Source organism: Brassica napus, chromosome A3 (assembly GCF_020379485.1).
Source record: "Brassica napus cultivar Da-Ae chromosome A3, Da-Ae, whole genome shotgun sequence".
In the NCBI taxonomy this organism is placed as follows: Eukaryota; Viridiplantae; Streptophyta; class Magnoliopsida; order Brassicales; family Brassicaceae; genus Brassica; species Brassica napus.
The window spans coordinates 32,017,228-32,029,697 of record NC_063436.1 but is presented as its reverse complement, the minus strand read 5'-3'; the positions used below and the strand labels follow the sequence as shown (position 1 = coordinate 32,029,697).

The following is a 12,470-nucleotide window of genomic DNA, read 5'->3' as shown; positions in this document are numbered from 1 at the left end:
TATGTTAGAATTATAAATTGTATAGTATAAAAATGTTGTTATATATATATATATATATATATATATATCTGTGAAAACTGAAAAATTATAAATGAAATATTGAGTGTTTATAATTGTTTTTAGCAAAGTTTGAAGGGACTTAATATCCATACTTAAATCTTGAAAGAGCTGATAGTTAGTTAAATTTCTTTGTAAATAAGGAGTATTATTTTATTATTGCATTGCTGAATTTAAGTTAATAATAATCAAACACAATTGTTTGCAATTTTGTAAACCAGCCTTAACAAGGGTACTGACATTGGCACAAATTAAAAGTACCGAGGGTGATACAAAATCAATGTCCACCCTTAAACTTTTGTGCGCAGTTAGTATCACAACAACTTCCGGGACACCTTGCACTACATAAACCAGCTCCACCATTGCAAATCTTGGGTGGAGACAGAGTCGGTGTGGGATCTGCACATTGATAGTAGCACATGCACAGAGGCATCACAAGAGAGCGGTCACAGATGTTTTCACTTGATGGCCCGTGTTTGTCCTTGCATCTCTCGTCGCAGTTTTCACAAGTGCCTAGTCCGTCGGCACAGGTGTTTGCTCTGGTCTGATTCACAACTGTAATATTGTATACATCATTAAATTTAACATTAAATAAATTTGAAAAATGTTACTCCCTCCGTTTTTTTATATAAGTCGTTTTGCAGCTATGCACGTAGATTAAGAAAACCATTAATTTCTTATATTTTCTAAACAAAAACATCATTAATTATTTACCTAACCACAATTCAACCAATAGAAAAATAAAAGATATATTACCATTGGTCATACAACATTAATTACTAATAAATTTTACATAGAAAACCGAAAACGACCTATAATTTGGAACAAAAAAATTTCTCTACAACGACTTATATTAAAAAACGGAGGGAGTATCACATAATTATATTTAGAACATTTGAAACTGAAATGAAAATGCATCAAATAAATAGCAATTGAGAGATATAACAATGCCTGATGCAAACATGATAAGTAAGCTAACGAGTAATACAACTGGAGTTATCCTCTCCATCTTTTTATGTTTTCTGGTTTTCTTTTGAACTTGTCTTTCTTTGAGATATATTTTTGAAAATAATCGGTACATTTGCTATCTATTTAAAAACTTTAAACAAGATGTAGACTCCAACTTAAAGAGCATATTTTTTTCGAGTAAGAACATTAGATTTCTTTCCATATAATTAAGTTTATTATGAGGATCTTTTTGGTCAATACATTATGATGGGTTTTTTTTTTCAGATACACCAATTTATTGCCAAAACTATATGGCCAATAAAGTTATTTCTGTAAAACTATATTATTCTCGGTCAAAAGAGATTTTATGTATGTGTGAGAAAAATAGAAGATGTTTTAAATGAAATATTAAATATTCATAAATGTCTTTTTTACCATCTCCAATGGTCCTTCTGATGATGCATTATTTTGAATGAAAAAATAATTTTATGAATAGCTTTAATGTTAAGTTTTTTTATTCATAAAGTATTTCTCCAATTTATGAATAGCTTTAATCTTTTAGATATATTGAATCTTCTGATGATGCACTTTAGTTCTTACACTTTTATAAAGTTTTTCTTTATATCTAAAAGATTCAATATTTATGTTTTATACTTTGGAGAAATTATTAATACTTTAATAATTAATTATAATTTTAACTAAATAAATCATTATATATTTTTGAAACTAAACTTATGTATATAGTGAAGATTTAGTTCAATTGAAATTCTATTTGGATAAATTTGTAAGTTTTACATAAGCATTTCAGAATTAATAATATGTAATAGTAATATAATATTTTTGAAATATTTTTTGCAGAAAAATGAAAAAAATGACTGGAGTAAAATACAAACATATTGTAAGTTTACCTTATTTTAAGAAAAAAATGAGGTAAACCATGCATTGAAGATACTTTTAGCAAAGTTTGAAGAGACGTAATATCTTTTTTTTAACACAAAAGTGACGTAATATCCACATTTAACTCTACTAAAGATAATACATAGATTTTCTTTTAACATACATACAACTTCCTATAATTTCATTCAGTGTCGTGCGAACGTTTTCAGGGGCCTAAGGCAATTTTTTTCTTTTGACAACATTTGAGGCAGTTTTTTTCTCAAATGATATTTCCATTTAAGATTTTGGTATGTTCACATAAAACTAAAATAGTAGATGTAGTGACTATGTTTATATTTGAAATCTAAAAAGAGAATCCAAACTAAATTCTAGAAAAAAAAGAAATATACAACCAAACTTTTTATGTGCAGTATGTATGTAAGCATATATAACACTAACTAATGCATTTATATACAAAATGAGGCCCTAAATATTAACTAAAAATTATGGGGTCTAAGGCCATTGCCTTTTTCAACAAGGGGTAAGCACGGCTCTGATTTCACTCTAATATAGATTTGTTTCTCTTTACAAAAACTAGTAATCGAATGAATACTCAGAAAGTCTGAAACATTATTATTGGCATACTATGGTGAATCAAATACTTATTTAAGAAAAAAAAAGTAGAGTGAAACCGTTAGATTATAATCAGTTCATCGCATAACGATCATCTCGTTGGAAGAAACTAAAGATAGATGAACTCATCATTTATATAGCTGAATCGCCTGTTGAGTGTTACTGATTAAATATATTTTTATACTCTCTCTGTTTCAAAATATATGAAATTTTAGGTTTGTGCACAACTATTAAGAAACTTATTTTTTATCTTTAAAATATCATTAAAATAGAAATTAAAAGTTATTTAACCAATCGCAAAATAAACTACAAAATATCATTGGTTACACAGTTTTTGATAAAGTGAAAAAATACATTAATATATAAAAACATTATCTATTTTAAAATATCGAAAACTCATTAAAACATTCTCTATTTTGAAAGGGAAAAAGTATTAATATAAGTTTAATGTACATAAACATGACTAGGATCTGACACTCTTTAAGTATTATAATATTAATAAATCTTTATTAGTATAGTTTATTTCCCGTAATAAAATAACCTCGCTGACATCTAGCATTGTATATTTAAATATGTTTGAGAGGTTCACATTTCACAGTATTATTCTAATGATCTAATCAAATGGGCGAGAGTTAATTAGTATATGTTAGTGATCAAGGATCTTCAGCGTATTGTCTAGAACGAAACATATAACCAAACTTCATATGCTCTTTCACATAACGACTTTTCTATTGATGTTATAAGAAAGCTCACATCTCTGCAAAAATAAATAAAACTTTAGAATATTAGCAAGAGGCACAATAAAAACATGTCATTGACAAAGTGAAAAGTCGAACTTTTAAGAAAAGATAATGTGTGATATACTTATTTTAATGACAAAAAAAGAAACACATGTGTACCTTTTTCAAATACGTATGGAAATCACACTAAACAACTATGCTAGAGGTTATTTTTGACATTATTTTTCCTTTTATTTATTTTTTTAAAAATACTTGGATATATTATTCTCTAATGTTTAAGACATAAAGATAAAGAAATTTGCAAACTAAATCCTACCAAAAAAAAAAAGAAATTTGCAAACTAAAAAGAAAAGTAAAATTGGATAGAATTTTAAAATAAGTGATTTAGAAAAGTTCATCCAACGTGGATATGAATCAGCAAGTACTTATCCTTTCACTATATGAAACTGGATCAGCCGTGTGGGACCCAATTAGGACGTGTTAAACAGTTCACACTTACCGAGTTTCCGCCATTAAATATTAAATATTTTAATTTTCCGACCAAAGGAAGATTATAAATTGGCTTTTGACATTACATCTCCATCTCTCTCCGTTTCCTCTGTTTAATTATCACAGCTCATTTTTTCTTGTTTTCGCAACAGATAACGTTCCTTTCAAAGATATGGAGAACATCAACACTTATTCACCAGAATGTTCACCGGTAAACGTCTCATTACCACCACCACCACCTCCGGTAAAATCAAACTGCGGCACGAAGTTGAAGAAGTCAACGGATATGCTTTTACAAAAATGCAATAGCTTTGCTTCTAAAGCTACAAGAGATTCATGGGATCGTATGTTCGACGAAGCTCGTGGAGCTGATGTTTTGATCCATACAGATGATAATGGCTTGATCTACGCCCATTCTAACGTCATCGTAAGTTCTCTCTATATAATCAGAAATCTGAAACATTTAAATATTACTCCAAATTTAAAAGAATTACTATGTTTTAAAATTTGCACACATTTAATGTAGTAATACAAATTTTAATTTGTTAGTTTTGTTTTATTTGTTTCCCAATAAAGTTATATATCAATCATATTTCTAGATTTAATTTATATCTTAGTTACTATAAAAAGAAGAAAAAAAACATCTTGGAAGGAGTATTCGGTATAACATTTTAATTTTAAATATTAATTAATAATTATCTGCTGTTAATCTATTAACCAGGGAATGGCTTCAGATGTGATCAGAGGAATGATGAAGCAAGACAAGAAAAAACCTCATCGTAAATCAATCTCAATCCTCGGTGTTCCTCACGATGCTGTCCGCGTTTTCATTCGATTCTTATACTCTTCTTGGTACTTTATCTTCTTCTTATTATCATCAAAAATAAAAAAACCTTTTGTTATTACAATAATACTTAACTGAACATTTTTTTTATGTCTTGTTCTGTTTCTTGCAGCTACGAGAAACAAGACATGGAAGACTTCGCAATACATCTTCTTGTACTATCACACGTCTACGTCGTTCCGCATCTGAAACGAGTGTGCGAGTCACACTACGAAAACACTCTGCTCAACAAAGAGAATGTGATTGATGTGTTTCAGCTAGCTCTTCTCTGCGACGCTCCACGCCTCGCTCTTCTCTGCCACAGAATGATTCTAAATAGCTTTGAAGAAGTCTCTACCTCCGAAGGATGGCAGGCCATGAAACAAAGCCACCCTAGTCTTCAGAAAGAACTCTTACGCTCCGTCTCCTACGAGCTTAACGTAAGATTTAAACAAATCTTGGAGCCTTTAAGTTTTATTCTCTCACAGTTTTCTGATTCAGTTATGTCTTTTTCTTGCAGAACTTGAAGCAAAAAAGCAGGAAACAGAAAGAGATACAAACATACACTCAGCTGTATGATGCAATGGAAGCTTTTGTCCACATATGTAGAGACGGATGCAGAGAGATCGGTCCAACAAAGATCGAAAACCCGCACGCCTCTTGCGGGTTTCAAGCTTGCGACGGTTTGGAGCAGCTGCTGAAACATATGGCGGGATGCAAGCTGAGGTCAATCCCTGGTGGTTGCAGCCGCTGCAAGAGAATGTGGCAGCTTCTTGAGCTTCATTCGCGTATCTGCGTCGACTCGGAGCAATGCAGAGTCCCTCTTTGCAGTGACTTCAAAGAGAGGATGAAGAAACAGAGCAGGAAAGATGAGAAGAGATGGAAACTTTTGGTGAAGAATGTTTTGAGCACCAAGAGAATTGGAGGGTCTCCATACTTTTTGCAGGCTATTGATGTTACTCTATGACATTATTATTTCATTCCATATTAGAATTAGAGATTGCATATACATATGTTCTATACATGTAAAGCAAAGATTTAAGATTCATTGTAAAGAGAGAAAAATATTCGAGATTCAATCAACGATTACAAGTAAGAAACAGAACATAACTTGGAAGAAATAATAATATTTAGAACTTTTTAGAAACCTTTATCGATGTCTGATCCATTGGAGACCTGAACTGTTTTTTGCTGGGCCTTACTCTTCTTCCTCCTGTATTGGTATATGATGGGTGGGCGTTGGGCCTCAACTGTAACAACAGAAGATTCAACTGTTTCTTGAGTTTTCTTCATTTCCTGCGAAAGAACCAAGATCTCTTAAGCCCCCCTCTAAACTTTTACGTTTATGGATATATTTCAAAGAGTGGGTGGGTCTTCGAGAACAGCGCATACCTTCTTGTTTTTACGATGAGTGACCATTAGCTCACATAGTTTATGCATCATCATCTCTTCTTCCACCTGAAGAAAGAAAAACTCATCGGATCTCTAGTCGCTAGTTACATAACAAAACTCGTTAAAACAAGTTACCATGAGTGTTTGGAGTTCATGTGACATGGTCTTCTGAGTTTCCTTGAGTAACTCATTCTGCTTCTCCAAATGCCTATTTTACAACCAACAATATATCAATTTTTAACTCATTCTGCTTCTCCGAATTAAACCGGTAACAAAGAAGCTAGCAAAATGACAAGTACTTCATCAAATCACCGGTATGTTGCGGGTCCATGGTCACAAAATGATTGAGCTTTCTTGCAAATGAGAATGCTGTCAGTTTATCTATACAATCAACTGTGTTAAAACAGGATTCAGACAATGAACTTCAAAAAAAAAAGAGACTTCTTTACTGCCACACAAAAAAAAAACGAATCTATTGGTGAATCTCAAAGGACGTAAAAACATACAGAGGAGAAAGATTAAAGAGAGAGAGACAAGGAAAAATCCAAACAGTTAACGAACAAGAAGGACAAGACACAGAAGCTTTTTTGGGTTCGGTAATAGAAAAGAAAAAAAAAAGGGAAAAAGGAAACAGCCCCTGACTTAGACAATTCGTCGAGCGCGTAGTGCGCAAACAATCTTCAATCACAATCCAAAAAAATAACGATACTTGCAATGATAAAAAAGAAAAGAAAGACAAACCCACTAAGCATCTCATCGCAATCCAACAACATCGTCAAGGACAACGAATCTGCAAAAAAGAAAAAAAAGAAAGGAAATTTGGGATCGTAAAAAAATCTTACGTGAAATTGAATTATTTGAGGACGGATCGATGTAGATTGGAGAACAATCGCTGTTGATTGAGTGCGAAATCACGCGAAGAAGATCAAATCCGTAAGATTTCACTTTTTCTGATTTCTCGATTTTGGAGTAGCCATTTTTTATACCCCTCAACGCTCTTGTTAGTTTTGTTACCGCCAAGAACCTGAACCCTCTGACTGAGCCAGAAGATTCCTCCTAAAAGTAAAAGCTTAGTTATTTACTTATTTATCTTGATAAAAAATATTTTTTTCCTTATTTAGAGGGTATAAAGAATATTTTTAAGGAAAAAATTACATTAATGATTTAGGTGGGATTTTTGATTAATGTGACTGGCAGCAGAAAATCTAAAATACATATAAACTTTTTATGTATTATCTAAGATTAAAACAAATGCTTGATATAACTTAAACTGTCTATATCAACTATCGAAAATGATTTGAATAGATTCCATAGTTATGATCACTTTGATCGTTAATAAAAATAAGAATAAACATTTAGCACGAAATAATAGACCATAAACCGAGTATAGTTGGGGAAAGGAAGAGATAAAATCTGGTTGAACAAGAAAAAAAGAGAGATGCATGGACCACGTTTCGGTGGTTCCCATATTCACACGAGTACTCAACTCGTCCATATTATAGTTAGGTAACATGTAGCTTTCCAGTTTCATATCAATTCAACGTTCAATACGTTGGTAAAGTTTTTTTTATATTTTGTTGGTTCTAATCATTTCGCTGTAAAACTTTATAAAGAATCAATACATCTAACGCATTAATGCGATTTCGGGATACACACATTATATGGAGATATCCTCCCAAAAGAAAGTTAACATTTTTCCACAATTCATGGTTTGAATATTATTTGGAAGGTATGTCCAAAGCCTCTAACATAGGTTTTGCATTCTGTAAAATTAAGTTAGTTTCAAATATATTATTTTTTCACAAGTTTAACAGATTAAAATGAACAAAAGTGAAACTAGACTTGAGAGAATCATCATTAACCTTTGTTCCTAATGGTGTTTTTAGTATTAGTTTTGTGCTTTTCGAAATTTATGCCACTTCTTCGCAATTACAATCTTAATTAGTCCATGTGCTTTTGCTATAATCACACGAATGTTTTTAAAAAAAAAACCTCTTAAATTTCAAACCACCAAAATTAGTGAGTATTTCATTTTATAGGCTCCATATCAAGATTTGATCAAATGGTTTGCAGCTTGACACACCAGAATTAGTCTGTCTCTATGCCATCTTAATCATTTTGAGATCCACTTACATATGATTGTGGATGTTATATTAAGACAGTTTGTCACCCTTTGTAATATTTTAGATCAAAATAAAAAGATTATGTATTCTTTGTCTAGAAATAAGCAATGTCCAACAAACAAGAAGTAGTAATATGAAGACATGCCTAAGTTCGGTAGGAATGATTGGTTGGAAAACCTGAATTTAACTCTGATAAGTTTTATTCTTAGTTAACACTCTTAAACACTCATGACGTCGAGACTTTTACTCTCTAAAATCAAAAGTAGATGCTATAGTATGATCAAGGACAACACAAAAACAATAAAGTAATCGAAGAGGGAAATCTATTGGATAGCGTGAACCGATTCGTGAGATGTATAAACCATGTGAAAGCTGAAACAGCAATGAATCGACTGCTAGCTGATTATAAGCTAACATGCATTGGATTCTTACTGGCTGCCACATGCATTGTACCATTTATCATATAATTATCTTATACTACGAGTCTTTGCAGATCCACAAAATTAAATTTGAAGTCATAATAAATCTGTTCAGTAAGATTTTTTTTCCTGCAACAGAATCTCAAATTCAAAGTCACAACTTTGATAATTAACCCAAAAAGAATCTTTAGGTCCAAATAGGTTTGAAAATATATTTATATATAAAAAATATCAATGCGTATTAAAAATATAATTAATATAATTAAATTTATTATTTACATTTACTGTATACTTTCAATAGTGATCAACTAATAACATTAGATTAATTTAAATATTCTCAATTAATGTTTATAAATGTTATAAAAAAATATTTTTAATGCTAAGATTTGATAGGAAATATTTCTAATCATTCTTCTATTTTTTTATTTTACATTTCGTACATGCATTTCTTTTAAAATAAAAAAGCAGAAATTAATTAAAAAAGGTAAAAAAGAAAAAAAAAAGTAAGAGAGATAGTGAAAAGGAAAGAAGAAAACATATCCTGAAAAGAAGGTAAGTTTGTCTGAAGAGAAGGGGGCACTCAAGTAAGTGGCTTTTGTCAGATTTCGCGTGCATTTCTACAGAAAAGCAGCTTTGCCTCTTTCTTCTTCTCCTTCTTCTCTCTTTCAATTTTCTCTTTAATTTCCTCATTTTCAGAGAAAAAGCATCGTTTTTTTTATATAACGAAAGGTCACTGTTTGATTGCTTAAGAAGAATCTTTTTTATCATAAACCTCATCTGGGTCGGTCCTTAACCCCAAGAAACTTATATCAATATATTTTTCTGGTGGTGGCTCATGGTTTAAGAGAGCTTCTTCAAACAACTGAAGCTGCTTTCTCAAGAAGAAAAGAAACAAAGGTACTATAGTCTTTGCAAGTGAGGATCTAAGAGTTTAAAAGAATCAGAATCAATTCTTGATTTAGTTTTCAAAAAAAGAACCATTATTTTTATTTATAAACGATTTCTGCCACTGATATTTTCGTTAGATTCTTTTGAGAAAACATCCAAAAAAGATTTGATTCATCTTGTCTATTGAATAAGTAGCAATCTTCAAACCTTTCTCCATTTTTTTTTGTTGGTTCTTGCAGGTTTACTACGCTTTTGCCATCGCCCATCAACCCACAACAACCAAAAAAAAAGATTCAAGCTTTGGATTCGTTTTGTTTATTTTGACAAACTAAAATAAAAGAAAAGGATAAAAAAAAAAGAAAGGATTTCACGTGTTTCTGTGTTTGTGAATGTGTGAAGCACTTAGAAAAGAGTGAAGAGTTTTGATTATTATTATTTAAAAAAAAAAAGAGTTTATCTCTGTGTGTCTGTCAGTAAATTCGAGCTTTGAGTGGAATAGTGGATGCTTTGTGCATCTCTAAGTATTTTTCCCCTTTTTCTATGTTCTCTTTGAGATGTGAAACTCCCATTAACAACGTTTCCTTAAGTTGTATCTGAGAGACCCTTCTTTTCTTCCAGAGTCTTTGCTTCTCTGTTTCTTGACCAGACACATTTTTGAGTTTTTTCTTTGAGATCTCTTCACTAATTCAAGACCATGAAGTTCATGAAACTTGGATCCAAACCTGATTCATTTCAATCTGAAGGAGACAATGTTAGGTTTGTGTTTAAAATCACTCCTAACCTCTTTTCTTTGTACTTTGGTTATAACAAAATACTATATATTTGTTATAGATCTGAAAATGTTATTCTGACAACTAATTTATGTGTTATTTAAGATATGTATCAAGTGACTTAGCAACAGATGTTATTGTAACCATTGGCGATGTCAAGTTCTATCTTCACAAGGTAAACAACACTCAATACTTATTTTCTTTCCTTATATAGAAAGATTCAATCTAAAGTTGTATGTTTCAGTTTCCACTGCTGTCCAAGAGCGCACGCTTACAGAAACTAATAGCAGCAACATCATCCAACGAAGACAACGAGATTCATCAAGAAGAAGACGAGATCGTCATACCAGAGATCCCCGGCGGTGCTGCTTCATTCGAGATCTGCGCTAAGTTCTGCTACGGCATGACCGTCACACTAAACGCTTACAACGTAGTCGCCGCTCGCTGCGCAGCCGAGTTTCTTGAGATGCACGAAACCGTCGAAAAGGGGAATCTCGTTTACAAGATCGAAGTGTTCTTGAACTCGAGCATACTCCAAAGCTGGAAGGACTCGATCATCACGCTTCAGACCACTAGAGCTCTGTCTCCACACGCCGAAGAGCTGAAGCTAACGGGTCGTTGCCTCGAATCCATCGCCTCTAGGGCTTGCATCGATACTTCGAGGGTCGAATGGTCTTACACTTACAGCAAGAAGAAGAATCTCGACAACGGTTTGAGGAGACCGCAGGCTGTTCCTAGGGACTGGTGGGTTGAGGATCTTTGCGATCTTCATATAGATTTGTATAAACGAGTGATCGCTACGATAGAATCAAGAGGAAAAGTCTCTGCTGATGTTATCGGTGAAGCCTTACACGCTTATGCGACCAAAAGGGTTCCAGGGTTCAGCAAAAGCAGTAGCTCAGTGCAGATCACTGACTATGCTAAGTACAGAGCTTTGGTTGGTTCCATCATTGAGATGATTCCTGAGGAGAAACGAAGCGTTTCTTCCTCTTTCTTGACTAAGCTGCTGCGAGCTTCCATCTTTCTTGGCTGTGATGAAGAAACAGGGTTGATAAACAGAGTCGGCGAACGGCTAGATGAGGCTAGTTTGAGTGATGTTATGCTTTATGATGTTGACTTGATGCTGAACTTAGTTGAGGTGTTCTTGAAATCACGCTCGGAAGAAGATGATGTAACAAGAAAAGCATCGGTTGCCAAGCTTGTTGATGGTTACTTAGCTGAAAGATCGAGAGATTCTGACAAGTTGACTCTTCAGAAGTTCCTAGCAATAGCAGAGATGGTCTCAGGCTTTCCAAGACAGTCTCACGACGGTGTTTATCGCGCTATCGACATGTTTCTTAAGGTACAAGAAAGTGAAAAACCCTAAGTGCTGCCCTAGCCCTAAACCTAACTTGCTAAGCAAGATTTTTGTATTTTTGTTTAATCAGGAGCACCCGGAGATCAACAAGAGCGAGAAGAAGAGAATCTGCAGGCTAATGGACTGTAGGAAGCTCTCAGTAGAAGCTTGCGCGCACGCTGTTCAGAACGAGAGGTTACCAATGCGTGTGGTGGTGCAAGTGCTCTTCTTTGAACAGGCAAGAGCTAACAACAACAACAACAACAACGGTTCGTCATCAACGGGAAACAGCACGCCTGAGATTATTCCTGCTTCGAGGTCGACGAATACTGAGGATGAGACTGAGTCTTGGGACACGGAAGATATAAAGACATTGAGGGGTGAGTTAGCAAGTTTAAGACTCGCAAAGAATCAACAGCAGGAGAATATTAAAGGGAAGCTGGTGAAAGGAGGAGGGTTGGGAGTTTCTAGAGTGTTTTCGAAGCTTTGGTCTGGTAAAGAGAGGAGTGGAGAGATGATGAGTAGCTCAGGGACTTCGAGTCCTGGTTCTATTAATGATGACTCCAAGTCTTCTTCTTCCACGAACAAGAAGCATTAGAAGAAGCATAAGCAAGATGACTAACCTTTGTGGTTTTGTTATTCCTTAGTTTGGTAATGATGTTTAGAATGGAAGTGTTAAAAACAGAACATGGTTCTTGAAATAATAATAAGATGATAGTATTTTGGACTTTAATTCAAAATGCCCAAGCCCTCTTCAAAGATTCTCCTTTCTCCCCTTAACAAAATACTAGATTTTCATCCCCACATCCGTGTGGGTAGATTTTCATTTTATAAATATATAACAGATACCATCGCAAAACTTTCAAAAATATAATTTACATTTAATGTTATATATTGTGTAAATCTATAATGTCATTGGTTATGTTTCTTATCCGATATTATTAATGTATAATGGTTTGTTTTATACATTTAACTT

At 33.2% G+C, this 12,470-nt stretch overlaps 4 protein-coding genes across 10 annotated transcripts; 2 read left to right on the top strand and 2 right to left on the bottom strand.

Moving 5' to 3' along the window:
* Nucleotides 1-175: 175 nt before the first annotated feature.
* LOC125592352 (defensin-like protein 182) lies at nucleotides 176-3,566 on the bottom strand. The gene is made up of 2 exons (XM_048767339.1): nucleotides 1,009-3,566; nucleotides 176-612 (listed from the first exon to the last, which is right to left on the bottom strand). Exons 1-2 carry the CDS (start codon nucleotides 1,136-1,138, stop codon nucleotides 335-337), a joined length of 408 nt encoding a protein of 135 aa, XP_048623296.1. The 5' UTR covers nucleotides 1,139-3,566; the 3' UTR covers nucleotides 176-334.
* Nucleotides 3,567-3,770: 204 nt separating this feature from the next.
* LOC106432697 (BTB/POZ and TAZ domain-containing protein 5) lies at nucleotides 3,771-5,645 on the top strand. The gene is made up of 4 exons (XM_013873535.3): nucleotides 3,771-4,170; nucleotides 4,465-4,595; nucleotides 4,700-5,006; nucleotides 5,087-5,645. The coding sequence occupies exons 1-4, from the start codon at nucleotides 3,916-3,918 to the stop codon at nucleotides 5,531-5,533; spliced, it is 1,140 nt and encodes a 379-aa protein (XP_013728989.2). The 5' UTR covers nucleotides 3,771-3,915; the 3' UTR covers nucleotides 5,534-5,645.
* LOC106432698 lies at nucleotides 5,593-7,166 on the bottom strand. Of its 7 annotated transcripts, none has more exons than XM_013873537.3 (5): nucleotides 6,704-7,166; nucleotides 6,258-6,339; nucleotides 6,094-6,166; nucleotides 5,959-6,024; nucleotides 5,593-5,862 (listed from the first exon to the last, which is right to left on the bottom strand). In XM_013873537.3, exons 1-5 carry the CDS (start codon nucleotides 6,729-6,731, stop codon nucleotides 5,707-5,709), a joined length of 405 nt encoding a protein of 134 aa, XP_013728991.1. In that variant the 5' UTR covers nucleotides 6,732-7,166; the 3' UTR covers nucleotides 5,593-5,706. The 7 variants fall into 7 exon arrangements, with proteins under 7 accessions (XP_013728991.1, XP_013728995.1, XP_013728993.1 ...); XM_013873541.3 differs by having other exon boundaries at nucleotides 6,258-6,307; nucleotides 6,801-7,138; XM_013873539.3 differs by having other exon boundaries at nucleotides 6,801-7,025.
* A 1,891-nt stretch (nucleotides 7,167-9,057) lies between these two features.
* On the top strand, nucleotides 9,058-12,227 carry LOC106432689 (BTB/POZ domain-containing protein NPY5). The gene is made up of 5 exons (XM_013873528.3): nucleotides 9,058-9,397; nucleotides 9,628-10,144; nucleotides 10,264-10,333; nucleotides 10,403-11,500; nucleotides 11,586-12,227. Exons 2-5 carry the CDS (start codon nucleotides 10,083-10,085, stop codon nucleotides 12,090-12,092), a joined length of 1,737 nt encoding a protein of 578 aa, XP_013728982.1. The 5' UTR covers nucleotides 9,058-9,397; nucleotides 9,628-10,082; the 3' UTR covers nucleotides 12,093-12,227.
* The last annotated feature ends 243 nt before the right edge of the window (nucleotides 12,228-12,470 follow it).

What these genes read in the sequence shown, in the direction of transcription:
- LOC125592352 (XM_048767339.1), bottom strand. Translation starts at nt 1,138, where the DNA reads ATGTACCGATTATTTTCAAAAATATATCTCAAAGAAAGACAAGTTCAA. An exon ending in ACTTATCATGTTTGCATCAG is followed by an intron (nt 613 to 1,008) that starts GCATTGTTATAT and finishes ACAATATTACAG; the next exon opens with TTGTGAATCAGACCAGAGCA.
- LOC106432697 (XM_013873535.3), top strand. Translation starts at nt 3,916, where the DNA reads ATGGAGAACATCAACACTTATTCACCAGAATGTTCACCGGTAAACGTC. An exon ending in CGATTCTTATACTCTTCTTG is followed by an intron (nt 4,596 to 4,699) that starts GTACTTTATCTT and finishes TGTTTCTTGCAG; the next exon opens with CTACGAGAAACAAGACATGG. An exon ending in CCGTCTCCTACGAGCTTAAC is followed by an intron (nt 5,007 to 5,086) that starts GTAAGATTTAAA and finishes TTTTTCTTGCAG; the next exon opens with AACTTGAAGCAAAAAAGCAG.
- LOC106432698 (XM_013873537.3), bottom strand. Translation starts at nt 6,731, where the DNA reads ATGTTGTTGGATTGCGATGAGATGCTTA. An exon ending in CATACCGGTGATTTGATGAA is followed by an intron (nt 6,167 to 6,257) that starts GTACTTGTCATT and finishes GTTGTAAAATAG; the next exon opens with GCATTTGGAGAAGCAGAATG. An exon ending in CTCATCGTAAAAACAAGAAG is followed by an intron (nt 5,863 to 5,958) that starts GTATGCGCTGTT and finishes GTTCTTTCGCAG; the next exon opens with GAAATGAAGAAAACTCAAGA.
- LOC106432689 (XM_013873528.3), top strand. Translation starts at nt 10,083, where the DNA reads ATGAAGTTCATGAAACTTGGATCCAAACCTGATTCATTTCAATCTGAA. An exon ending in TCTGAAGGAGACAATGTTAG is followed by an intron (nt 10,145 to 10,263) that starts GTTTGTGTTTAA and finishes GTGTTATTTAAG; the next exon opens with ATATGTATCAAGTGACTTAG. An exon ending in CTATCGACATGTTTCTTAAG is followed by an intron (nt 11,501 to 11,585) that starts GTACAAGAAAGT and finishes TTGTTTAATCAG; the next exon opens with GAGCACCCGGAGATCAACAA.